Source organism: Mobula hypostoma, chromosome 28 (assembly GCF_963921235.1).
Source record: "Mobula hypostoma chromosome 28, sMobHyp1.1, whole genome shotgun sequence".
In the NCBI taxonomy this organism is placed as follows: domain Eukaryota; kingdom Metazoa; phylum Chordata; class Chondrichthyes; order Myliobatiformes; family Myliobatidae; genus Mobula; species Mobula hypostoma.
The window spans coordinates 33,071,584-33,097,689 of NC_086124.1; the positions used below are offsets into that span (position 1 = coordinate 33,071,584).

Genomic DNA, 26,106 nt, shown 5'->3' on the forward strand with positions numbered 1-26,106 from the left:
GGGGGGGGGCGGTGAAAGACTGAGAATGGCATCACGGATCCACATCCTGTCTGGAGGTCGCAGACACTCTCTCAGGCCCCAGAATCTAAACCGACTGGTTCCTAGTGCTGGGGCTGATGCGGCAGAGAAGGGATGGTGCTGAGAGAGAGTCACCACTTTCTCTGACAATCGCTGCTTTCCATGTACTTACACACACCTTGGCGCAGTGCCACTGGGCTGAACAAAGCACACCCGACACTTTTAAAAGATACGGAGTTGTGTATTTCGATTAACGTACACGAGTACAGGACATTGTGACTGGCGTAATCCTTGTGTCAAATCCCCTGAACCCTTCCTGCAGGCCTGGCAGCCCTCAACAAGGCCGAGGGACAGGACGTGGGTCCTGAGGAGCAGAGCCTCAAAACCAAGGGGCTGGACCTGGATTGTGGCAGGCAAGGCCACAGAGCCGAAGGGTTGGGACCTGCATTCTGCGTGGCGGGGTCAAAGGAACAGAGGGGCAGGACCTGGGTCCTGAGTGCAGGGGTCAAAGGAACTGAGGGGTGGGACCACTGGAATTGAGGGCAGCCCCTCGGTCACGATGGGCGCGACCTGCACCCAGAGGAGTAGAACCACAGGAGCCGGTAAGGGAGGGGGGTGGGACCTGGGTCCTGAGGGACGATGCTGAAAAGGGCTTGCATCTGTGGGAGGGGACGAGAATGGTTAAGAGAGGGACAGGAATAGTGTGCAGGTGACATCACTGGGAGGAGCTTGGCCTCACTGACAGAAGTCAGGGAGATGTGATGTCACTAACCAATGTGGGTGACCTGGGAGGAGGGGTGACGTCACTGGTGAGGGGAGTGACCTCACAGGGTAGGATCCATCAGTGACCGGGGGAAGGGGTGTGTGGGTTAGCGCCCACCAGAAATCGTTAGCAATGGGGCTGTGGCCCAGGGCTAAGCCGATGACCCGGATATCCCACCGCACACTCCCTACAGAGCACCCAAAGGCCAGGGAAGGACCGGACTGGCAGCTGGAAGCTCTCTCTGCCCCTCTCTGTTCAGGGCATGTCCAGTAGTGGCGCTGGACTGCTGAGTGGCCTCTGACCGCTCTCCATTCAGGGCTGCCGCGGCTGGTGATAACGTTGGTGAGTCGCCTCAGCTAGTGCCTTCAGCTTCCACATCTCGTCCTGGATGAAGTCTGTCAGGGCTTTGCGCATCTCCATCTGGGAGGGGCGGAGAGAAAGAACCACATGAGGGCAGGGGCAACGGGGGGGGGGGGTTCAGACAATTGAGGCTGTTCCATGCGGCCGGGGTGCGGGGGCCGGTGGGACAGAGGTTCAGGCCCTTGTTAGGCCACTCAACCTCCCAGAGAATAGACGAAGGGTGGGTGGTGACGAGTAGGAAAGACTGTTGAAGTGCCGGGGGGGGGGGGGAGGGAGTGGCAGGGATGGGGAGAGGTGGAGGGAGAGGGGCCAGGATAAACGGGGTAACGGAGAGAGGGGGGAAGGGAGGGTGTTAGCGTCACCACCACCAGCCGAAAGGGCCGTGATACTCACCGGGGTCCGGTTCTCGGCCCTCAGCTGCTGCACCATCCGTTCAAGTGTGAAGGGTCTCCCGATGTAGACAGTGATTCTCTGCGGAGACCAGGTGAAGGAGCATCAGACCCCGGGGGAGGCAAGAGACCACCCGTCCCCCTCCCCCCAAGGAGCCGGTCTGTGATTGTCAGATTTTAAATGCTCCCAGCAGCCCCTCCACCCAGAGACCGTGGGTTTGCAGGAACTTGTGAAATGGTACACGTGTCAACATATGTGGAGAGTGCAGGCAGGCCTGCGTACGAGTGTGTACATGCACGCACAAGGGTTGTGTATGTGAGAACATGCGGGCATATCAGTGTACCCTGTTCCCCACCCCTCGATGGAGCTTCCCCAGGGGATGTCCCCTCAGTCCTATTCCTCCCTCCCCCCACCCTCGAGTCCATCCCCACCCCTCACCCTTGGTCCTCTCCTTCTCCTGCTCACCCTCCCCTACCCTCACATTCCCATCCACATCCCTCACCATCTCTACCCACCTGCCCTCAGGGAGAGTAAAGGGAGGGAGAAGGGTGGAACGGGGAACGGAGGAAGGGGGGAGGGGAGAGACTCACCTTCCCGATGCGGGGGTAGTACGGGGGCTTGTTGGGGAGCACGTCACACAGGCCTGAGGGGGCAGACACCAGTTGCTGTCAGATCAGAGTGAGTCCCACACCCCCCCTTTCTCCCTTCTACTCACTCCCCTCCACTCTCACACACCCCTTGCCCTCATACCCTCTCCCCTGAGCCCTCAGCCCCCTCCCCAGCCCTCACACCCCCTTCATCTCCCCTACTCACTCCCTTCTAACCTCACACACCCCTCTGTCCTCATACCCCCTCCCCTGAGCCCTCAGCCCCCTCCCCAGCCCTCACACCCCCTTCATCTCTCCTACTTACTCCCCTCTAACCTCACACACCCCTCTGTCCTCATACCCCCTCCCCTGAGCCCTCAGCCCCCTCCCCAGCCCTCACACCCCCTTCATCTCTCCTACTTACTCCCCTCTAACCTCACACACCCCTCTGTCCTCATACCCCCTCCCCTGAGCCCTCAGCCCCCTCCCCAGCCCTCATACCCCCTTCATCTCTCCTACTCACTCCCCTCCACCCTCACACACCTCTGCCTTCAAACCCCACCCCCTCAGCCCACGTCCCTCTCCCCTGCCCTCACACCCCCTTCATCCCTTCGTGCCTCCTACTCTCTCCCTCCACCCTCACCCCGTCCTCAAACCCCACCCCCTCAGCCCCCACAGCCTCCCCTTCATTCCTCCTACTCCATCCTCACCCCCTCCCCCACTCTGCTGCCACAGTTCGGCTGACCAGCATCGGACAGACACACTCACCTCATCTCCCATAAGTCAGAGGAGCAGAATTAGGCTTTCAGCTATTGACTCTGTTCCATCATTCCATCAGGGCTGATTTATCCCTCTCAAACCTATTCTCCTGCCTCCTCCACCTAACCTTTGACACCAAGACTAATCGAAAGCCTATCACCCTCTGGTTTAAATATATCCCATGACTTGATCTCCACAGCTGTCTGTGGTAATGAACTCCACAGATTCACCACCCTCTAAAGAAATTTTCATCCCTGTTCGAAAGGGATGTCTCTCTATTAAGGCTGTGTCCTCTGGTCCTAGACTCCCTCACTATAGGAAACATCCTCACCGCTCTGTCCAGGCCTTTCAATATCCGGTAGGTTTCAGTGAAAAGAAGAAACAGGAGAGACTAGACTTGTTCTCTCACAACACGCTGGAGGAATTCAGCAGGTCGGGCAGCATCTGTGGAAAAGATCGGTCGACGTTTCGGGCCGGAACCCTTCGTCAGACTGATCTTTTCCACGGATGCTGCCCGACCTGTTGAGTTCCTCCAGCGTGTTGTGAGTGTTGCCTTGACCCCAGCATCTGCAGATTATTCTGTGTTTACTAGACTTGTTCTCCCTGGCGCAGAGCGGGAAAGGACCTGACAGAGGTGGACAAGATTCCAAGGCTGTCGGGAACACAGAGGAAAAGGAATGGGGGAGTTTTTTTTCCAACAGAATGCATTTGGCTCTGGTCTGTGTGTGTGGAGAGGTAGCGTCTACATGTTACTGTTCACAAGAGCATCAGCATAGAAAATTCGGCCATACCAACCAAGATGTCTTTCTAAGCTAGTGCCAGTAAGCAAATATCCCTCTAGACCAGGGGTCCCCAATTTAACGGTGTAGGTCCATGGCATAAAAAATGTTGGGAACCCCTGGTCTAAACCTTGCGTACCCCTATATCTACGTTGGCACAGTAGCGTAGTGAGTAGTACAATGATATTACAGCGCCCGTTGTAAGATCCGGGTTCAACTCCTGCCGTCCTCCCCAACACCATGTGGTCCGCTTTCCTCCCAGTCAGGGTCAGTGAGTTGTGGACGTGGCACTGGAAACATGGTGACTCTCAGCAAATCTTTGCTGATTTGATTTGATGCAAACGACACATTTCACTGTATGTTTCGATGTAAGTGTGACAAATAAAGCCAATCTAATCTCATCTGTCCAAATTGTTCTTAAACGTAATTGACGCACAGGATCCATAGACTCTGTCTACACACCTCCTACAAAGCAGCCAGCAGAATCAAAGACCCCACCCACCCCGGGCACTATCTCCTCTCCCCTGAAAGCACATCCCATCAGGCTCAAGTACAGCTTCTATCACACTGTTATCTGACCAGTTTAGTTGTACTTGTCTCTACCAGTCCCTCTGGCCATAAACCGACGTGGACAAGTTCCCCTCAAATCCCTTTAATTCTCCCCTCATCTTAAATCTGTGCCCTCCTTCACAGGGAAAACCTATCCAGCCTCTCCTTACTACTCAAGCCCTCGATTCCTGGCAACGTCCTTGTGACACGGGAGGATCTGCAGATGCTGGAAACCCAGAGCAATGCACACAAAATCAGCAGGTCAGGTCAGGTCGCATCTTTGAAGGGGAGTGGCCAAGTGGTTAAGGTGTTCGTCTAGTGATCTGAAGGTCGCTAGTTCGAACCTCAGCTGTGGCAGCATGTTTGTGTCCTTGAGCAAGGCACTTAACCACACATTGCTCTAGTGTCTGTGCGAGGAGTGGCGCCCCACACAGACTTCCAAACTGCGCCTTGTAAGGCATGAAAATGCCCGACGCAGGCCTCTCATGGTCTGAGTCGATGTTCCCTCCTTTTGAAGGGGCATAAACAGTCGATGTTCTGGGCTGAGACCTTTCATTAGGACTGGAAAGGAAGGGGGAAGAAGCCAGAATGGCTTCCTTGTGAAGCATTTCTGCACGCTCTCCAGTTCTATCGCTGGCCATATAGAACTGTACACAATACTCCCAATACTCTCGCACTAACCCCTTGTACAGTAAGATGACACAATGCCCTGAAGGTCTGTGAGAGGAACGACATCTTCACCATCATGTGTTGCCGCTCTCAGGAAACTGTACCAGCAGCTCGCAATCTTGCTGATCTACCACATTCCCCAGGGTCCCGTCATTCACCACACAAACAATCTGCTGGAGGAGCACAGTGAGTCAAGCCGCATCTGTGCGCAGTTAGAGTGTCGCAGAGCAGTACAGCACAGAAGCAAGCCCTTTGGCCCATCTAGTCCACGCCAATCTCATCTTCTGCCTGGAGGAACTGCACCTGGACCATAGTCACCCAGAATCCTCCCAATCATATACCTGTCCAAACTACTTCTCCAGCCCTTTCCCTCTTTCAACCACTTCATCCCCTGAACCCCACCCACCTTCCCCCTCACCTGCCACCTTGTACTCCCCCCCTCGTCCAACCTTGTTCTTCCTTCAGTCCCCTTCCTTTCCGATCCTGAGGAACCATCACAGGCCGAAACATGGACTCACTTCTACAGGTGCCGCCTGACCTGCCGAGTTCCTCCAGCATTTTATCAGCCATTTTTCAGCCTAGTTTTGACTTGAAACATTGTCAATTCTTTTTAGCAAAACCTCAAAACATCAACCTGATGGCATGAGCATCGACTTCTCCTTCCAGTATTTTTCCCCTCCCCCTCCTCCTACTACGTCTACGTCGACTCAGGCCTAGGGGGCTGGCGTCGGGCACGATGACGGACTCTCCACTTCTCCCTCTCCCTCATCAGTGTGTTCAGTTCATCTACATTAGCCGCGCCGCTGTCTTCTAGGAGCGTGTTGACCGTAGTCTTGGGAGGGCGCCCAGGGTTCATCCTCCCATGCTTGGGCTCCCATATGGTGACTAGGCTGGCAGGTAGCTCGGGGTGGCGTAGACAGTGCCCCGCTAGTTGCAGTCTTCTCACCTCGATTTTAGTGGTGAGCATCGGTAGGTTGTTATAGAGCTCAATGTTCGTCATGTGCTGTTGCCAACACACGTCAAGAGCCATCCGGAGCATTCGTGTATAGCAACCATCTAGAGACTTTCCCATAGTCTTGGTGAATGTCCACGTCTCACATCCATACGTGAGAATGGGCTCTGTGACGGCTATGAAAATCCTCTTTTTAAGCCCTCTTGTCAGGTTCGACTTCCAGATTTCCTTCATGTCGTTCATAGCCCTCCACGCCAGCGCCTTCCGTATCTTTATGTCCTTCTCTGAACTCATCATTCTTGACTTTGACTACAAGTACCTCGGGTCAAGAATGATGAGTTCCCCCTTCCCTCTTCTTATATTCCCCACTCTAGCCTCTCACCTCTTCTCCTCACCTGCTTATCACCTACCCCACTGCCCCTCCTTCTTCCCTTTCTCCTATGGTTTACTCTCCTCTGCTATCAGATTCCTTCGTCTCTGGCCCTTTACCTTTCCCACCCTCCTGGCTTCACCTATCATCGTTCAGCTAGCCTCCTTCCCCTCCCACCACCTTTTAACGCTGACATCTTCCCCCTTCCTTTTCAGTCCTGAAGAAAGGCCAGAAACATCCACTGTTCGTTCATTTCCACAGAGGTTGCCTGACCCGCTGAGTTCCTCCAGCATTTTGTGTGCGCTGCTCTGGATTTCAGCATCTGCAGCCTCTCGTGCCTCCATTCACTAAACCTTACCTTAGTTTTGCAAAATGTGTCACTCGGCACTGAACTGTATTCTGTGCCAAGTTACGTACCCAAGCGGGTGTGAAGTGTGTACGTAGGAGACTGAGTGAGTACACACACCATGCCTAGACCCCGCCGAGACCCACAGTCAGCAGGACCCTCGGAATTAAAGGGTTAACATATGAGGAGCGTTTGATGACTCTGGGCCTGAACTCCTGGAATTTAGAAGAATGAGGTGGGGCTTCATTGAGACTAAACGAATATTGAAACAGAGTGGATGTGGAGAGGATGTTTCCTGCAGCAGGTGAGCCTTGGACGGGAGTGCACAGCCTCAGAATACAGTGTTGTCCCTTTAGAACAGAGATAAGGAGCAATTCCTTTCGCCAGCAGGTGGTGATCTGTGAAATTCGTCGCTGCAAACAACTGTGGAACCCAAGTCATCGGTAACATTTAAAGCGGAGGTGGATAAATTCACAGTCAGGGTGTCACAGATTATGGGAAGAAGGCAGGAGAATGGGATTCAGATCGAAGGACGGACTGGTGCAGCAGACTCAATGGATGAATGGCCCAATCCTGCTCCTTATGGTCTTGTGGACTGCAGGAGGGTGAGGAATGCCCAGTGCTCACCCACCACCCACCCCTCTCGTGCACCTGGTACTCACCAACATGCCAGAGCGGGAGGATGATGGGACTCAGAGAGCACTCGGCAATGAGCCTACCGATTCCTGGGAAGAAATACAGTGAGTCACAGCTGGTCAGTGTGTCACTGCCCCCCACCCCGCATCTCTCTCTCTCTCTCACACACACGCACACAGAGTACAAGCTAATGGGGAGGGGATAGAATGAACACCCCTGATAGGAGGGTACTCACCCCATTTGAGCCTCATGAATTCCTGCGTCATGTTTACCTTCCCTGGAATGAAGACATAACAGAATTACAAACGAGGGAGTGGAGGCAAACCCCCTGACCCACCAGCTCGGCTGTGTGGAGGCCCGGAGGATGACAGCTCCACCCCTCACAGGTTGAGTGTGTAGGGTTAATGTTCTCAGTGAAACACTAACCGTGTTCTGCCGACTTTCAGACTTCTCAGAGATCAATCTAACCCTTCCCTCCCACATAACCCTTCATCTTTCTATCATCTATGTGCCTTTCCTAAGAGTCTCTTAAATGTCCCTAATGTATCAGCCTCCACCACCAGCCCTGGCAGCACGTTCCACACACCCACCATGCACTCAGTGGAAAAGATCCCCTATACTCTCCCCCCATCGCCTTAAAATTATAACCCCCTTGAATTAGCCATTTCCACGCAGGGAAAACGTCTCTGGCTGTCCACGATCTCTGCCTCTTACCATCTTGTACATCTCTATCAAGTCACCTCTCATCCTCCTTTGCTCCAAAGAGAAAAGCTTTAGCTCACTCAACCGGTCCTCATAAGACAGGCAGCATCCAGGTAAATCTCCTCAGCACCCTCTCTAAAGCTTCAACATCCTTCCTATAACGAGGTGACCAGAACTGAACAGAATACGCCGTCTGCACTAACCAGGGTTTTACAGAGCTGCAATATTACCTCACCGCTCTTGAACTCAGAGCCCGAATGAAGAAGGCCAACTCCTCCTTAACCGCCGTATCAGTTTGATTTCCTCACTTGCAGATCTCCGTTCAGATGGGCAACATCTCCTCCACAATTACTATCAGCGTAGGTGAACCACCAGGCTGTGTGTTTGGCCCCCTGCTCCACTCACTTTTACACTTGTGACTGTGAGGCTAAGCACAGGTCCGATTCCATAATCATCTGGCTGAGTGGAGTCCCAGCACCACCTCTCACTCAATGCCAGCAACTCCAAGAAGCTGATTATTGACTTCGGCAGGAGGAAACCAGAGGTCCATGAGCCATTCCTCATTGGAGGATCAGCTACAGAAGGCTGTAAAATTAGTCTGCTCCAATTCTGTAATATCCAAGACATCTTCAAGCAGTGGTTCTTTAGAAAGGAGGCATCCATTATCAAGGACCCCCATCACCCAGGGCACGTTTTCTTCTCATTGTTACTGTCAGGAAGGAGGTACAGAAGCCTAAAGACACACACAGCGATTCACGAACAGTGCCTTCCCCTCTGGCACACGATTCCTAAATGGACATCGAACCCATAAACACTACCTCACTTTTATTTTATATTCACCTCCTCAACCCCAGTTCCCGGCCTCCTCCCCGTAACCTTTGATGACATGTCCAATCAAGAACCTATTAATCTCTGCCTTAAATACACCCAACGACCTGGCCTCCACATCTGCATGTGGCAACAAATTCCACAAATTCACCACCCTTTGGCTAAAGAAATTTCTCCGCATCTGTTTTGAAAGGGTGCCCCTCTGTCCTGAGGCTGTGCCCTCTTGTCCGAGAATCTCCCCCCCATGGGAAACATCCTTTCCACATCTATGTCTAGGCCTTTCAACATTTGAAAGGTTTCAATGAGGTCCCCCCTCAACCTTCTGAATCCCAGTGAGTACAGACCAGAGCCATTAAACGTTCGCCGTATGATAACCCTTTAATTCCTGGAATCATCCCTGTGAACCTACTCTCCAATGCCAGCACATCTTTTCTAAGATGAGGGGCACAAAACTGTTCACAATACCCAAGGTGAGGCCTCACCAGAGCCTTATAAAGCCTCAGCATCACATCCTTACTCTTGTATTCCAGACCTCTTGAAATGAATGCTAACATGGCATTTGCCTTCCTCACCACCGACTCAACCTGCAAGTTAACCTTTAGGGTGTTCTGCACAAGGACTCCCAAGTCCCAATGAATCTCAGATTCCTGGATTTTCTCCCCATTTAGAAAATAGTCCGCACATTTATTTCTACTACCAAAGTTCATGATCATACATTTTCCAACATTTCATTTGCCACTTTTTTGCCCATTCTCCTAATCTGTCTAAGTCCTTCTGCATCCTACCTGTTTCCTCAACACTACCTGCCCCTCCACCAATCTTCGTATCATCTGCAAACTTGGCAACAAAGCCATCTATTCCATCATCTAAATCATTTTTATACAGCATAAAAAGAAGTGGTCCCAACACCGACCCCTGCGGAACACCACTAGTCACTGATAGCCAATCAGAAAAGGATCCTTTTATTCCCGCTTGCTGCCTCCTACCAATCAACCAGTGCTCTAACCATGTTAGCAACTTTCCTGTAATACCATGGGCTCTTAACTTGGTAAGGCCTTCTTAAATTCCAAATATACAACATCCACTGTATCCCCTTTATCTATCCTACTGTAATATCCTCAAAGAATTCCAACAGGTTTGTCAGACAGGAATTTCCCTGAAGGAACCCATGCTGACTTTGTCCTGCCTCGTACTGTGTCACCAAGTACTCCATCACCTCATCCTTAACAATCGACTCAAACATCTTCCCAACCACTGAGGTCAGGCTAACTGGTCTATAATTTCTGCTGTCTTCCTCCTTTTCTTAAAGAGTGGAGTGACATTTGCAATTTTCCAGTCCTCTGGCACCATGCCAGAGTCCAATGATTTTTGAAAGATCATTTCTAATGCCACCACAATCTCTAATGCTACTCTTTTAGAACCCTAGGGTGCAGTTCATCTGGTCCAGGTGACTTAAGTACCCTTAGTTTTCAGCGTTTTGAGCACCTTCTCTCTTGTGATAGTAACTGCACTCACTTCTCTTCCTCCACACACGACAACATCAGGCACACTGCTAGTGTCTTCCACAGTGAAGACTGATGCAAAATACTCATTTAATTCATCAGCCATCTCCTGGTCCCCCGCTATTATTTCTCCTGCCACATTTTCTAACAGTCCTATATCCATTCTCATTTCTTTTATTTCTAACAGACTTGGAAAAAATTTTACTATTCACTTTGATATTTTTTGCTAGCCTGCTTTCATATTTCGTCTTTTCCCTTCTAATGATTTTTTTAATTGCTCTCTGTAGGTTTTTAAAAACTTCCCAATCCTGTAACTTCCCAATTTTTGCTTTGTTGTATGCCCTTTCTTTTTGGTTTTACAATACCTTTGACTTCCTTGTCAGCCATGGTTGTACTATTTAAGTATTTCTTCATTTTTGGAAGATATATGCCCTGCACCTTTCTCATTTTTCCCAGAAACGCACGCCATTGCTGCTCTGCTGACATCTCTGCCGGCAGCTCCTTCCAGTTGATTTTGGCCAACTCCTGCATTGCTTTGTACTGCAGCTGCTAAGTTAACTAATTTCACAAAACATACCGGTGATAATAACTTAATTCTGAAATTCCTGATGGTATCATTTTCAGAGAATCGGTCCAGGGCCAAGTACTTAAGTGAAACTAACAAGAAGCCTCTACTTCTTCAGAAGTTTGTTGAGATTCAGCACAACATTTAAAACTTTGATGAATTTCTATCGATGCTGGGTGGAGAATATATTGACCGGTTGCATTGCGGCCCCTGAATGGAAAATCCTCCCAGTCCATCATGGGTAAAGCCCTTCCCACGATTGAGCACATCTACCAAGCTGTCCACAATCAAGAACCACATCACCCAGGTGACGCTCTCTTCTCGCCCCTGACATCATGAAGGTACAGGAGCCTCAGAACTCACACCAACAGGTTCAGGAACAGTTATTAACCCTCCCTCAACCATCAGGCTCCTGAAGCAAAGGAGATATCTTCACTTGCCCTCTCAACTGAAATGTTCCCACAACCTATGGATTCACTTTGAAGGACTCTTTATCTCATGTCCTCGATATTTATTGCTTATTTACTTATTATTATTATTTCTTCCTTCTTTTGTATTTGCACAGTTCATTGTCTTTTGCACGCTGGTTCAACACCCGAGCAGTGCGGTCTTTCATTGATTCTGTTATGGTTATTATTCCATTATGGATTTGTTGCACAAAAATGAGCTTCAGGGTTCACACGGTGACGTGTAATAAATTTACTTGGAACGTACAGGAGAACGTGCGATACTGGATCTCCTATTACAGAACGGGACGTGGCAGGTGACAGAACTGTGTTTCCAGGAACACTTTTGGATCTAATAAAAAAGGAAATTCTTCACTCAGAGGGTGGAATGCACAGCCAGCAGAAGTGGTGGATGTGAGTTCAATCTTAACAGTTGAGAAAGTTCAGATAAGTACATGGACGGGAGGGGTATGGATGTGGGTTTGGATGAGTACATGGACGGGAGGGGTATGGATGTGGGTTTGGATCAGTACATGGATGGGAGGGGTATGGATGTGGATTTGGATCAGTACATGGATGGGAGGGGTATGGATGTGGCTTTGGATCAGTACATGGATGGGAGGGGTATGGATGTGGCTTTGGATCAGTACATGGGTGGGAGGGGTGTGGATGTGGGTCTGGATCAGTATATGGACGGGAGTGGTATGGATGTGGGTTTGGATCAGTACATGGACAGGAGGGGTATGGATGTGGGTTTGGATCAGTACATGGACGGGAGGGGTATGGATGTGGGTTTGGATCAGTACATGGACGGGAGGGGTATGGATGTGGGTTTGGATCAGTACATGGACGGGAGGGGTGTGGATGTGGGTTTGGATCAGTACATGGACGGGAGGGGTATGGATGTGGGTTTGGATCAGTAAATGGATGGGAGGGGTATGGATGTGGGTTTGGATCAGTAAATGGATGGGAGGGGTATGGATGTGGGTTTGGATCAGTACATGGATGGGAGGGGTATAGATGTGGGTTTGGATCAGTACATGGGTGGGAGGGGTGTGGATGTGGGTTTGGATCAGTACATGGACAGGAGGGGTATGGATGTGGGTTCAGATTAAGTACATGGACGGGAGGGGTATGGATATGGGTTTGGATCAGTACATGGATGGGAGGGGTATGGATGTGGGTTTGGATCAGTACATGGACAGGAGGGGTATGGATGTGGGTTTGGATCAGTACATGGACAGGAGGGGTATGGATGTGGGTTTGGATCAGTACATGGACGGGAGGGTTATGGATGTGGGTTTGGATCAGTACATGGACGGAAGGGGTGTGGATGTGGGTTTGGATCAGTACATGGACAGGAGGGGTATGGATATGGGTTTGGATCAGTACATGGACAGGAGGGGTGTGGATGTGGGTTTGGATCAGTACATGGACAGGAGGGGTATGGATGTGGGTTTGGATCAGTACATGGACGGGAGGGGTATGGATGTGGGTTTGGATCAGTACATGGACAGGAGGGGTGTGGATGTGGGTTTGGATCAGTACATGGACAGGAGGGGTGTGGATGTGGGTTTGGATCAGTACATGGACGGGAGGGGTATGGATGTGGGTTTGGATCAGTACATGGACAGGAGGGGTATGGATGTGGGTTTGGATCAGTACATGGACAGGAGGGGTGTGGATGTGGGTTTGGATCAGTACATGGACAGGAGGGGTATGGATGACTATGGTCTGAGTGCAGGTTGATGAGACTGAGCAGAATGACAGATAGGCACAGTCCAGATGGGCCGAAGAGTCTGTTTCGGAGCTGTAGTGATCTATGACACAAGCATCTTGAGCTGGGACTGTCGACAAGTGGGGGAAAGGAAGCAGGTCCAGTCTCACCTTCTGGAAAGAAGTGCACCCAGTCACCATGGTTCAACTTCTCAAGCAGGAAGTCCATCCCCTTCTGGTAAACACCATCACCTATATGGGACACACCAGTGTGAAGGGAGGGCAGATGTTAAAGCAGGACAGTCTGACCGGTCAGGCAACTGATGTACTCCCACGGACGTTAATCCAGCTCCCTCACACCGTCCCTCAGTGACCCCTCTCCCCCAGCGCCTTGTCACTGACTGTATTCCCACTGACGTTAATCCAGCTCCCTCACACCATCAGCGACCCCTCTCCCCGTGTTCTGTCAGTGACCGTATCCAGCTCCCTCACACCGTCCCTCAGTGACCCCTCTCCCCCAGCACCTTGTGTCACTGACTGTATCCCCACTGACGTTAATCCAGCTCCCTCACACCGTCCCTCAGTGACCCCTCTCTCATAGCGCCCTGTCACTGACTCTATCCCCACTGATGTTAATCCAGCTCCCTTACACTGTCCTTCAGAGGCCCCTCTCCCCCAGCGTCCTGTGTCACTGACTGTGTCCCCACTGACATTAATTCAGCAACACACATAAAAGTTGCTGGTGAACGCAGCAGGCCAGGCAGCATCTCTAGGAAGAGGTACAGTCGACGTTTCGGGCCGAGACCCTTCGTCAGGACTAACTGAAGGAAGAGTGAGTAAGAGATTTGAAAGTGGGAGGGGGAGGGGGAGATCCAAAATGATAGGAGAAGACAGGAGGGGGAGGGATGGAGCCAAGAGCTGGACAGGTGATTGGCAAAGGGGATATGAGAGGATCATGGGACAGGAGGCCCAGGGAGAAAGAAAAGGGGGAGGGGGAGGAAAACCAGAGGATGGACAAGGGCTATAGTCAGAGGGACAGAGGGAGAAAAAGGAGAGAGAGAAAAAGAATGTGTGTATAAAAATAAATAATGGATGGGGTACGAGGGGGAGGTGGGGCATTAGCGGAAGTTAGAGAAGTCAGTGTTCATGCCATCAGTTTGGAGGCTACCCAAGATGGAATATAAGGTGTTGTTCCTCCAACCTGAGTGTGGCTTCATCTTTACAGTAGAGGAGGCTGTGGATAGACATATCAGAATGGGAATGGGACGTGGAATTAAAATGTGTGGCCACTGGGAGATCCTGCTTTCTCTGGCGGACAGAGCGTACTGACTCCTCTCCCCCAGCGCCCTGTCACTGACTGTATCCCCACCGACATTAATTCAGCTCCCTCACTGACCCCTCACCCAAGTAACCTGTGACCTGACTAATGTGAATGCAGCTCCTTTACACTTACCACGGCACACAGGAACACATTTCCCCAGGCTGAAAAACCGTGAGTGCAGTTCTTTAGTGAAACAGATGTCGGCTGCAGTGGGAGTCCTGAAGTTGGGAAAGGACAGGATTAACTGAAGCCAGGAGGTGCTATCCTGAGATCTCACCCTCACCACCCCACACTGCAACAATGCCCCATCTTCTCCCACCCCCACCCCCGTTGCTTCATGGAGACAGATATTCATCCTGAACTCGAGGTCACAGATCGAACAATCACAAATTGAGATATTGTGTGGAGGGAGCTTCACTCTGTCTCTGACCCCAGGAGTGTGTGATGGGACGGTGTGGAGGGATCTTCACTCTGTGTCTGACCCTGGGAGTGTGTGATGGGACGGTGTGGAGGAAACTCACCATCTCATTCGCCGAGTTCTCCACAACTGCTTCAACTCGAGGACACCTGGAGGGAAGAGGAAACGAGTGTTAAGGAAATGGTCAGCCCGTCACTGATGAACATTCAGGAGACTGTGGCCTCCAGGAGGTTGCTGGTGATCTCTCCGGACTCGTGGTAAGAGCCAGTGAGCGGACCCTGGTACAGTACCGGGATAATGACTGCAGCATCACTGATGATATTCAATGACCTTGGTATATTTGTGGCTGACCTGGAATACTGCTTGAGCCAACATGCGATGATGAATTTCAGCACCTCCTCCAGCTCAAAGCTGATCCATTTTCTCCCAATTTTCTACTCAGAAAGTACACACTGCTCCCAGTTGCAGAGCGAATGCGCAGTATTTAAACACTTTGAGATTTTCACAAAGTGCCCTGTAACGCAGAACAATGAGCAATGATCTTATAGAGATATATAAATTTATTTATTTATTGAGATACAGCGCAGAATAAGCCCTACCGCGCCTCCCAATCCCTGATTTAATCCAAGCCTAATCATGGGACAATTTACAAGGATCAATTAACAGTCTTTGGACTGTGGGAGGAAACTAGACCACCCGGTGGAAACACATGTGGTCACAGGGAGAACGTACAAACTCCTTACGGGACAGTGGCGGGAATTGAGTCCCAGTTGCCCGTACTGTAAAGCGGTGCGCTCGCGTGCTCGACACCATGTGGGGTACAGATGAAGGTGAATGATTGCAGGCTTTCCACCTCAGGTTCAGGGTGAAAGGTGAAGTATTTAGGAGGAACCTGAGGGCAGTGCAAGTGTGGAACGAGAAACATTCTTCTCATAGCGTGGCGACCGGAAGCGCAGACAGTCCTCCAAGTGCAGTCTAACTCACGTCTTGTGCCTCTGGAACCCTAATCTTCAATTCTGTACCCTGCCTTAATGAAGGCAAGGATGCCACACACACAAAATGCTGCAGGAACTCAGCAGGTCAGGCAGCATCTATGGAAAAATGTAGTAGACGTTTTGGGCTGAGACCCTTTGACAGGACCAGGGATGCCTAACCTGAAGATGTTTAAATCTTTTGTGTAACGCCCCGGGAAAGGTCTCACTGCTAACGTAATGGGCTGTCTGCTGCAGCAGTGTTTGGGTAATGACTAGAGATTACGGGGGCTTTGGAATGTGCGCTGCCCAATGAAGGGAGGGTTGTTTTTCTTGTTGTGTGCCTGAGAACGTGGGGATCTGGGTCTTTAGTTCGGCGGAAGACGAAGAGAGAAGACGGCTGAAAGGAGTGGACTCGGAGTGGGGCTGGGAGTCGACGAAGCCCGGGGGAAATCACTGGAGGACCAGCGGAGGGGAAACCGTGAGCTCCAACGTGCATATTAGGCTGGTTCATTAAAATCGGCCCTTTTCTTTTTGTTTTTCTTTCCTAACCCTCTAGTCAAATTAATGATAAAGCTGGATTGTTTACTTGCATATGGTGTACTGTCTGTTATTTCGGGGTACTGATTTGTAACAGGGTTACACGTCACACAGCATCCAGACCAACAGGAGGTTTTGCACCTCAGATTTCACACATTTAGCGGGGACAGAGACTGTCTTCCCTAGACTAACTCCGCCGGCCGAACCTGGGGGTTACATTTGTATTCCAGGGTTGCCTTCTCCATTAGCGTATCGACACATGTTGTGTGTAGTTTTGGTCACCTACCCACAGGACAGACATCAAGAAGATTGATAGAGTACAAAGAAAATTTACAAGGATGTTGCCAGGACTTGAGAACCGTAATTACAGGAAGAGGTCAAAAAGATTGTGGCTTTATTCCTGGAGTGCAGAAAAATGAGGGGAGATTTGATAGAGAAATACTAAATTATGGGGTGTACAGATAGGGTAAATGCAAGCAGGCTTTATTCACTTAAATTGGGTGAGACTAGGACTAGAGGTCATGGATCAAGGGTGAAAGGTGAAATGTTTAGAGGGAACAAGAGGGAAAAAACCTTCATTCAGAGCATGGGAGAGTGCCAAACGAGCTGCCAGTGGAAGTGACGGTTGTGGGTACAATTTTAACACTAGTCTGGATGGGAGGGGTACGGAGGGTGTGGTCCAGGTGCCGGTCAATGGGACAAGGCAGAATAAGAGTTTAGCAGGGACTAGATGGGCTGAAAGGCCTGTTTCTGTGCTGGATGCTCAATGCCTCCGTGAATCCAGAGATAGGACATCACCAGGGTTGGGAGGCAGGAATTCCCAATGGATTTTGTGTGAATTTCCATCGGATGCAGGGCTTTGGGAGAAATGTATTCCGGGAAGGCGTGACACTTCCTCACCCCAGATGTGTGGGTCGTCCATGCAGGACTGGTGGTTGGCAACAGTGATGAGGGGCTTGCCGCGTGGGCGCTGTTCAATTGCCTCGTACAGGGTCTCCTTGTTGTGGACCAGCAGCTGGTTCATGTATTCTGTCAGGAAAGACCACAGGACATGGGAGCAGAATTAGACCATTCATTCAGCCCATCCAGTTGCTCTGCCATTCGATCAAGGCTGATTTATTATCCCTCTTAAACTCACTCTCCTGTCCGCTCCTTGTAACCTTTGACACCCTGACTAATCAAGAAACAATCAACCTCCACTTTATATAATAGCCACAACTTGGCCTCCACAACCACCTGTGGCGTCAAATTCCACACATCCATCACTCACTGGCTAAAGATATTCCTTCTCATCTGCTTTCTAATTGGACTTCCCACTTTTGAGAGGCTGGGCTCCCTCCCTCCCCATTCCCCATCTCTCCCTCCCCGTTCCCCCCAACTCTCCCTCCCCGTTCCTCCATTTCTCCCTCCCCATTCCCCCATCTCTCCCTCCCTCCCCGTACCCCCATCTCTCCATCCCTCCCTGTTCCCCCATCTCTCCCTCCCTCCCCGTTCACCCATCTCTCATTCCCTCCCTCACTGTTCCCCATCTCTCACTCCCTCCCTCACTGTTCCCCATCTCTCCCTCCGTCCCTCCCCGTTCCCCCCTCTCCCTCCCTCCTTTTCCCCATCTCTCCCTCCGTCCCTCCCCGTTCCCTCCCCTACCTCCCTCCCTGTTTCCCCATCTCTCCCTCCCTCCCCATTCCCCCATCTCTCCCTCCCTCCCCATTCCCCCATCTCTCCCTCCCTCCCCATTCCCCCATCTCTCCCTCCCCATCCCCCCTTCCCCATCTCTCCTGCCCCGTTCCCCCATCTCTCTCCCCCATCCCCCCTCCCCATTACCCCATCTCTCCCTCCCTCCCCGTTCCCCCATCTCTCCCTCCCTCCCCGTTCCCCCATCTCTCCCTCCCTCCCCATTCCATCTCTCCCTCCCTCCCCATTCCCATCTCTCCCTCCCTCCCCGTTCCCCCATCTCTCCCTCCTCCCCATTCACCCATCTCTCCCTCCTCCCCATTCCCCCATCTCTCCCTCCCTCCCCATTCCCCCATCTCTCCCTCCTTCCCCATTCCATCTCTCCCTCCCTCTCTCCCCGTTCCCTCATCTCTCCCTCCATCCCCGTTAATCATCTCTCTCTCCCTCCCCGTTCCCCATCTCTCCCTCCCTCCCCATTCTCCCATCTCTCCCTCCCTCCCCGTTCCCCCATCTCTCCCTCCCCGTTCCCTCATCTCTCCCTCCCTCCCCGTTCCCCATCTCTCTCTCCCCGTTCCCCATCTCTCCCTCCCCGTTCCCCATCTCTCTCCCCATTCCCCCATCTCTCTCTCCCTGTTCCCCCATCTCTCCCTCCCTCCCCGTTCCCCCATCTCTCCCTCCCTCCCCGTTCCCCCATCTCTCTCTCCCTCCCCGTTCCCTCATCTCTCCCTTCCTCCCTGTTCCCCATCTCTCTCCCCGTTCCCCATCTCTCCCTCCCTCCCCGTTCCCCCATCTCTCTCCCCATTCCCCCATCTCTCTCTCCCTGTTCCCCCATCTCTCCCTCCTTCCCCATTCCCCCATCTCTGCCTCCCCGTTCCCCATCTCTCCCTCATCCCCGTTCCCCCACCTCTGCCTCCCTGTTCCTCCATCTCTCCCTCCCCGTTCCATCTTTCCCTCCTCCCCGTTCCCCCATCTCTCCCTCCTCCCCATTCCCCCATCTCTTCCTCCCTCCCCGTTCCATCTCTCCCTCCTCCCCATTCCCCCATCTCTCCCTCCCTCTCCATTCCCCCATCTCTCCCTCCCTCCTCGTTCCCCCATCTCTCCGTCCCTCCTCGTTCCCCCATCTCTCCCTCCCTCCTCGTTCCCCCATTTCTCCCTCCTCCCCGTTCCCCCATCTCTCTCTCCTCCCCGTTCCCCCATCTCCCCATCCCTCCCTGTTCCTCCATCTCTCCCTCCCCGTTCCATCTTTCCCTCCTCCCCGTTCCCCCATCTCTCCCTCCTCCCCATTACCCCATCTCTTCCTCCCTCCCCGTTCCCCCATCTCTCCCTCCTCCCCATTCCCCCATCTCTCCCTCCCTCTCCGTTCCCCCATCTCTCCCTCCCTCCCCGTTCTGCCATCTCTCCCTCCTCCCCATTCCCCCATCTCTCCCTCCTCCCCGTTCCCCCATCTCTCCCTCCTCCCCGTTCCCCCATCTCTCCCTCCTCTCCATTCCCCCATCTCTCCCTCCCTCCTCGTTCCCCCATCTCTCCGTCCCTCCTCGTTCCCCCATCTCTCCCTCCCTCCTCGTTCCCCCATTTCTCCCTCCTCCCCGTTCCCCCATCTCTCTCTCCTCCCCGTTCCCCCATCTCCCCATCCCTCCATGTTCCTCCATCTCTCCCTCCCCGTTCCATCTTTCCCTCCTCCCCGTTCCCCCATCTCTCCCTCCTCCCCATTACCCCATCTCTTCCTCCCTCCCCGTTCCCCCATCTCTCCCTCCTCCCCATTCCCCCATCTCTCCCTCCCTCTCCGTTCCCCCATCTCTCCCTCCCTCCCCGTTCTGCCATCTCTCCCTCCTCCCCATTCCCCCATCTCTCCCTCCTCCCCGTTCCCCCATCTCTCCCTCCTCCCCGTTCCCCCATCTCTCCCTCCTCCCCGTTCCCCCATCTCTCCCTCCTCCCCATTCCCCCATCTCTCCCTCCTCCCCGTTCCCCCATCTCTCCCTCCCTCCCCGTTCCGCCATCTCTCCCTCCTCCCCATTCCCCCATCTCTCCCTCCTCCCCGTTCCCCCATCTCTCCCTCCTCCCCATTCCCCCATCTCTCCCTCCCTCCCCGTTCCCCCATCTCTCCCTCCTCCCCATTCCCCCATCTCTTCCTCCCTCCCCGTTCCCCCATCTCTCCCTCCTCCCCATTCCCCCATCTCTCCCTCCCTCTCCATTCCCCCATCTCTCCCTCCCTCCCCGTTCCGCCATCTCTCCCTCCTCCCCATTCCCCCATCTCTCCCTCCTCCCCATTCCCCCATCTCTCCCTCCTCCCCGTTCCCCCATCTCTCCCTCCCTCCCCGTTCCGCCATCTCTCCCTCCTCCCCATTCCCCCATCTCTCCCTCCTCCCCGTTCCCCCATCTCTCCCTCCTCCCCGTTCCCCCATCTCTCCCTCCTCCCCATTCCCCCATCTCTCCCTCCCTCCCCGTTCCCCCATCTCTCCCTCCTCCCCATTCCCCCATCTCTTCCTCCCTCCCCGTTCCCCCATCTCTCCCTCCTCCCCATTCCCCCATCTCTCCCTCCTCCCCATTCCCCCATCTCTCCCTCCCTCCCCATTCCCCCATCTCTTCCTCCCTCCCCGTTCCCCCATCTCTCCCTCCTCCCCATTCCCCCATCTCTCCCTCCTCCCCATTCCATCTCTTCCTCCCTCCCCGTTCCCCCATCTCTCCCTCCTCCCCATTCCCCCATCTCTGCCTCCCCGTTCCCCATCTCTCCCTCATCCCCGTTCCCCCACCTCTGCCTCCCTGTTCCTCCATCTCTCCCTCCCCGTTCCATCTTTCCCTCCTCCCCGTTCCCCCATCTCTCCCTCCTCCCCATTCCCCCATCTCTTCCTCCCTCCCCGTTCCCCCATCTCTCCCTCCTCCCCATTCCCCCATCTCTCCCTCCCTCTCCATTCCCCCATCTCTCCCTCCCTCCTCGTTCCCCCATCTCTCCGTCCCTCCTCGTTCCCCCATCTCTCCCTCCCTCCTCGTTCCCCCATTTCTCCCTCCTCCCCGTTCCCCCATCTCTCTCTCCTCCCCGTTCCCCCATCTCCCCATCCCTCCCTGTTCCTCCATCTCTCCCTCCCCGTTCCATCTTTCCCTCCTCCCCGTTCCCCCATCTCTCCCTCCTCCCCATTACCCCATCTCTTCCTCCCTCCCCGTTCCCCCATCTCTCCCTCCTCCCCATTCCCCCATCTCTCTCCCTCCCTCTCCGTTCCCCCATCTCTCCCTCCCTCCCCGTTCTGCCATCTCTCCCTCCTCCCCATTCCCCCATCTCTCCCTCCTCCCCGTTCCCCCATCTCTCCCTCCTCCCCGTTCCCCCATCTCTCCCTCCTCTCCATTCCCCCATCTCTCCCTCCCTCCTCGTTCCCCCATCTCTCCGTCCCTCCTCGTTCCCCCATCTCTCCCTCCCTCCTCGTTCCCCCATTTCTCCCTCCTCCCCGTTCCCCCATCTCTCTCTCCTCCCCGTTCCCCCATCTCCCCATCCCTCCATCCCTCCCTGTTCCTCCATCTCTCCCTCCCCGTTCCATCTTTCCCTCCTCCCCGTTCCCCCATCTCTCCCTCCTCCCCATTACCCCATCTCTTCCTCCCTCCCCGTTCCCCCATCTCTCCCTCCTCCCCATTCCCCCATCTCTCCCTCCCTCTCCGTTCCCCCATCTCTCCCTCTCTCCCCGTTCTGCCATCTCTCCCTCCCTCCCCGTTCCCCCATCTCTCCCTCCTCCCCGTTCCCCCATCTCTCCCTCCTCCCCGTTCCCCCATCTCTCCCTCCTCCCCGTTCCCCCATCTCTCCCTCCTCCCCGTTCCCCCATCTCTCCCTCCCTCCCCGTTCCGCCATCTCTCCCTCCTCCCCATTCCCCCATCTCTCCCTCCTCCCCGTTCCCCCATCTCTCCCTCCTCCCCATTCCCCCATCTCTCCCTCCCTCCCCGTTCCCCCATCTCTCCCTCCTCCCCATTCCCCCATCTCTTCCTCCCTCCCCGTTCCCCCATCTCTCCCTCCTCCCCATTCCCCCATCTCTCCCTCCCTCTCCATTCCCCCATCTCTCCCTCCCTCCCCGTTCCGCCATCTCTCCCTCCTCCCCATTCCCCCATCTCTCCCTCCTCCCCATTCCCCCATCTCTCCCTCCTCCCCGTTCCCCCATCTCTCCCTCCCTCCCCGTTCCGCCATCTCTCCCTCCTCCCCATTCCCCCATCTCTCCCTCCTCCCCGTTCCCCCATCTCTCCCTCCTCCCCGTTCCCCCATCTCTCCCTCCTCCCCATTCCCCCATTTCTCCCTCCCTCCCTGTTCCCCCATCTCTCCCTCCTCCCCATTCCCCCATCTCTTCCTCCCTCCCCGTTCCCCCATCTCTCCCTCCTCCCCATTCCCCCATCTCTCCCTCCTCCCCATTCCCCCATCTCTCCCTCCCACCCCCTTCCCCCATCTCTTCCTCCCGCCCCGTTCCCCCATCTCTCCCTCCTCCCCCTTCCCCCATCTCTCCCTCCTCCCCATTCCCCCATCTCTTCCTCCCTCCCCGTTCCCCCATCTCTCCCTCCTCCCCATTCCCCCATCTCTCCCTCCTCCCCATTCCCCCATCTCTCCCTCCCTCCCCGTTCCCCCATCTCTCCCTCCCTCCCCGTTCCCCCATCTCTCCCTCCCTCCCCGTTCCGCCATCTCTCCCTCCTCCCCGTTCCCCCATCTCTCCCTCCTCCCCGTTCCCCCATCTCTCCCTCCTCCCCGTTCCCCCATCTCTCCCTCCCTCCCCGTTCCGCCATCTCTCCCTCCTCCCCATTCCCCCATCTCTCCCTCCTCCCCATTCCCCCATCTCTCCCTCCCTCCCCGTTCCCCCATCTCTCCCTCCCTCTCCATTCCCCCATCTCTCCCTCCCTCCCCGTTCCGCCATCTCTCCCTCCTCCCCGTTCCCCCATCTCTCCCTCCTCCCCGTTCCCCCATCTCTCCCTCCTCCCCGTTCCCCCATCTCTCCCTCCTCCCCGTTCCCCCATCTCTCCCTCCCTCCCCGTTCCGCCATCTCTCCCTCCTCCCCGTTCCCCCATCTCTCCCTCCCTCCCCGTTCCCCCATCTCTCCCTTCCTCCCTGTTCCCCATCTCTCCCTCCCTCCCCGTTCCGCCATCTCTCCCTCCTCCCCATTCCCCCATCTCTCCCTCCTCCCCGTTCCCCCATCTCTCCCTCCTCCCCATTCCCCCATCTCTCCCTCCTCCCCGTTCCCCCATCTCTCCCTCCCTCCCCATTCCGCCATCTCTCCCTCCTCCCCATTCCCCCATCTCTCCCTCCTCCCCATTCCCCCATCTCTCCCTCCTCCCCGTTCCCCCATCTCTCCCTCCCTCCCCGTTCCCCCATCTCTCCCTCCTCCCCGTTCCCCCATCTCTCCCTCCTCCCCGTTCCCCCATCTCTCCCTCCTCCCCGTTCCCCCATCTCTCCCTCCTCTCCATTCCCCCATCTCTCCCTCCCTCCTCGTTCCCCCATCTCTCCATCCCTCCTCGTTCCCCCATCTCTCCCTCCCTCCTCGTTCCCCCATTTCTCCCTCCTCCCCGTTCCCCCATCTCTCTCACCTCCCCGTTCCCCCATCTTCCCATCCCTCCATCCCTCCCTGTTCCTCCATCTCTCCCTCCCCGTTCCATCTTTCCCTCCTCCCCGTTCCCCCATCTCTCCCTCCTCCCCATTACCCCATCTCTTCCTCCCTCCCCGTTCCCCCATCTCTCCCTCCTCCCCATTCCCCCATCTCTCCCTCCCTCTCCGTTCCCCCATCTCTCCCTCCCTCCCCGTTCTGCCATCTCTCCCTCCTCCCCATTCCCCCATCTCTCCCTCCTCCCCGTTCCCCCATCTCTCCCTCCTCCCCGTTCCCCCATCTCTCCCTCCTCCCCATTCCCCCATCTCTCCCTCCTCCCCGTTCCCCCATCTCTCCCTCCCTCCCCATTCCGCCATCTCTCCCTCCTCCCCTTTCCCCCATCTCTCCCTCCTCCCCATTCCCCCATCTCTCCCTCCTCCCCGTTCCCCCATCTCTCCCTCCTCCCCGTTCCCCCATCTCTCCCTCCCTCCCCGTTCCCCCATCTCTCCCTCCTCCCCGTTCCCCCATCTCTCCCTCCTCCCCGTTCCCCCATCTCTCCCTCCTCCCCGTTCCCCCATCTCTCCCTCCTCTCCATTCCCCCATCTCTCCCTCCCTCCTCGTTCCCCCATCTCTCCATCCCTCCTCGTTCCCCCATCTCTCCCTCCCTCCTCGTTCCCCCATTTCTCCCTCCTCCCCGTTCCCCCATCTCTCTCTCCTCCCCGTTCCCCCATCTTCCCATCCCTCCATCCCTCCCTGTTCCTCCATCTCTCCCTCCCCGTTCCATCTTTCCCTCCTCCCCGTTCCCCCATCTCTCCCTCCTCCCCATTACCCCATCTCTTCCTCCCTCCCCGTTCCCCCATCTCTCCCTCCTCCCCATTCCCCCATCTCTCCCTCCCTCTCCGTTCCCCCATCTCTCCCTCCCTCCCCGTTCTGCCATCTCTCCCTCCTCCCCATTCCCCCATCTCTCCCTCCTCCCCGTTCCCCCATCTCTCCCTCCTCCCCGTTCCCCCATCTCTCCCTCCTCCCCATTCCGCCATCTCTCCCTCCTCCCCATTCCCCCATCTCTCCCTCCTCCCCGTTCCCCCATCTCTCCCTCCCTCCCCGTTCCGCCATCTCTCCCTCCTCCCCATTCCCCCATCTCTCCCTCCTCCCCGTTCCCCCATCTCTCCCTCCTCCCCATTCCCCCATCTCTCCCTCCCTCCCCATTCCCCCATCTCTTCCTCCCTCCCCGTTCCCCCATCTCTCCCTCCTCCCCGTTCCCCCATCTCTCCCTCCTCCCCGTTCCCCCATCTCTTCCTCCCTCCCCGTTCCCCCATCTCTCCCTCCTCCCCGTTCCCCCATCTCTCCCTCCCTCCCCGTTCCCCCATCTCTCCCTCCCTCTCCATTCCCCCATCTCTCCCTCCCTCCCCGTTCCGCCATCTCTCCCTCCTCCCCATTCCCCCATCTCTCCCTCCTCCCCGTTCCCCCATCTCTCCCTCCTCCCCGTTCCCCCATCTCTCCCTCCCTCCCCGTTCCGCCATCTCTCCCTCCTCCCCGTTCCCCCATCTCTCCCTCCCTCCCCGTTCCCCCATCTCTCCCTTCCTCCCTGTTCCCCATCTCTCCCTCCCTCCCCGTTCCCCCATCTCTCCCTCCTCCCCGTTCCCCCATCTCTCCCTCCCTCCCCGTTCCGCCATCTCTCCCTCCTCCCCATTCCCCCATCTCTCCCTCCTCCCCGTTCCCCCATCTCTCCCTCCTCCCCATTCCCCCATCTCTCCCTCCTCCCCGTTCCCCCATGTCTCCCTCCCTCCCCGTTCCGCCATCTCTCCCTCCTCCCCATTCCCCCATCTCTCCCTCCTCCCCATTCCCCCATCTCTCCCTCCTCCCCCGTTCCCCATCTCTCCCTCCTCCCCATTCCCCCATCTCTCCCTCCTCCCCATTCCCCCATCTCTCCCTCCCTCCCCGTTCCGCCATCTCTCCCTCCTCCCCGTTCCGCCATCTCTCCCTCCTCCCCATTCCCCCATCTCTCCCTCCTCCCCGTTCCCCCATCTCTCTCGCCCTTCCCGTTCCCCATCTCTGCCTCCCCATTCCCCACCCAAAGCTCCCTCGACCCGTTACTCACGGGTCCAGATGCGGCTGTAGAGCCCCACCAACCCGGTGACCAGGGCGCTGCCGAGCCGCCAGCCCAGCCCCGGGCGCCGGGCGAACGGCCACTTCACCTCCATGGGCATCGGCCCGCAGGGGTGTTAAATGCAGATCACACCCCAGTCCTGAGGCTCTGAGCGGCGGAAGCCGGTGACTGGGCTGTGTGTGCTTGGGAGGGGAAGACCTGTAGTGTCGGAAACAAGGGTGATCTCCGCCCTCGGTGATTTAACCCTTTCTATTCAAAGAATCCCCCACCCCCACCCTTCATCCGAGACAAAGGGAGGATCTGCCCCTCATGTGCCGAGCTTCCAAATCACTCGAGACCGAGGCTTCAACTTTCCCCCTACTTCGTGTACTGGGCCCGAGTGTCCGCAGCGACGACGGGCTGGCGTCAGCACGCATGCGGAGGCGCCCGTTGCACTCTGGGAAATGTAGGCATTTTTAGGGGACGGAGCAGAGGGAGCTGGGGTGAGGGGTGAGGGGTGAGGGGTGAGGGGTGAGGGGTGAGTTGTGGGAGGGTGAGGGGTGAGTTGTGGGAGGGTGAGGGGTGAGTTGTGGGAGTGGAAGTGGGAGTGGGAGTGGGAGGGGGA

The 26,106-nt window shown here is 55.4% G+C and overlaps 1 protein-coding gene across 3 annotated transcripts; it reads right to left on the reverse strand.

Annotated features, from left to right (window-relative positions):
* Positions 1-249: 249 nt before the first annotated feature.
* On the reverse strand, positions 250-25,886 carry tafazzin (tafazzin, phospholipid-lysophospholipid transacylase). Of its 3 annotated transcripts, XR_010016304.1 has the most exons (11): positions 25,494-25,884; positions 17,088-17,216; positions 14,780-14,825; positions 14,391-14,476; positions 13,109-13,189; positions 7,414-7,455; positions 7,205-7,267; positions 2,122-2,174; positions 1,535-1,612; positions 804-1,201; positions 727-736 (listed from the first exon to the last, which is right to left on the reverse strand). XR_010016304.1 is itself a non-coding variant. In XM_063035066.1 (10 exons), exons 1-10 carry the CDS (start codon positions 25,600-25,602, stop codon positions 1,094-1,096), a joined length of 795 nt encoding a protein of 264 aa, XP_062891136.1. In that variant the 5' UTR covers positions 25,603-25,884; the 3' UTR covers positions 250-1,093. The 3 variants fall into 3 exon arrangements, 2 of the variants coding, with proteins under 2 accessions (XP_062891136.1, XP_062891138.1); XM_063035066.1 differs by having other exon boundaries at positions 250-1,201; XM_063035068.1 differs by lacking the exon at positions 7,205-7,267 and having other exon boundaries at positions 250-1,201; positions 25,494-25,886.
* Positions 25,887-26,106: the final 220 nt, after the last annotated feature.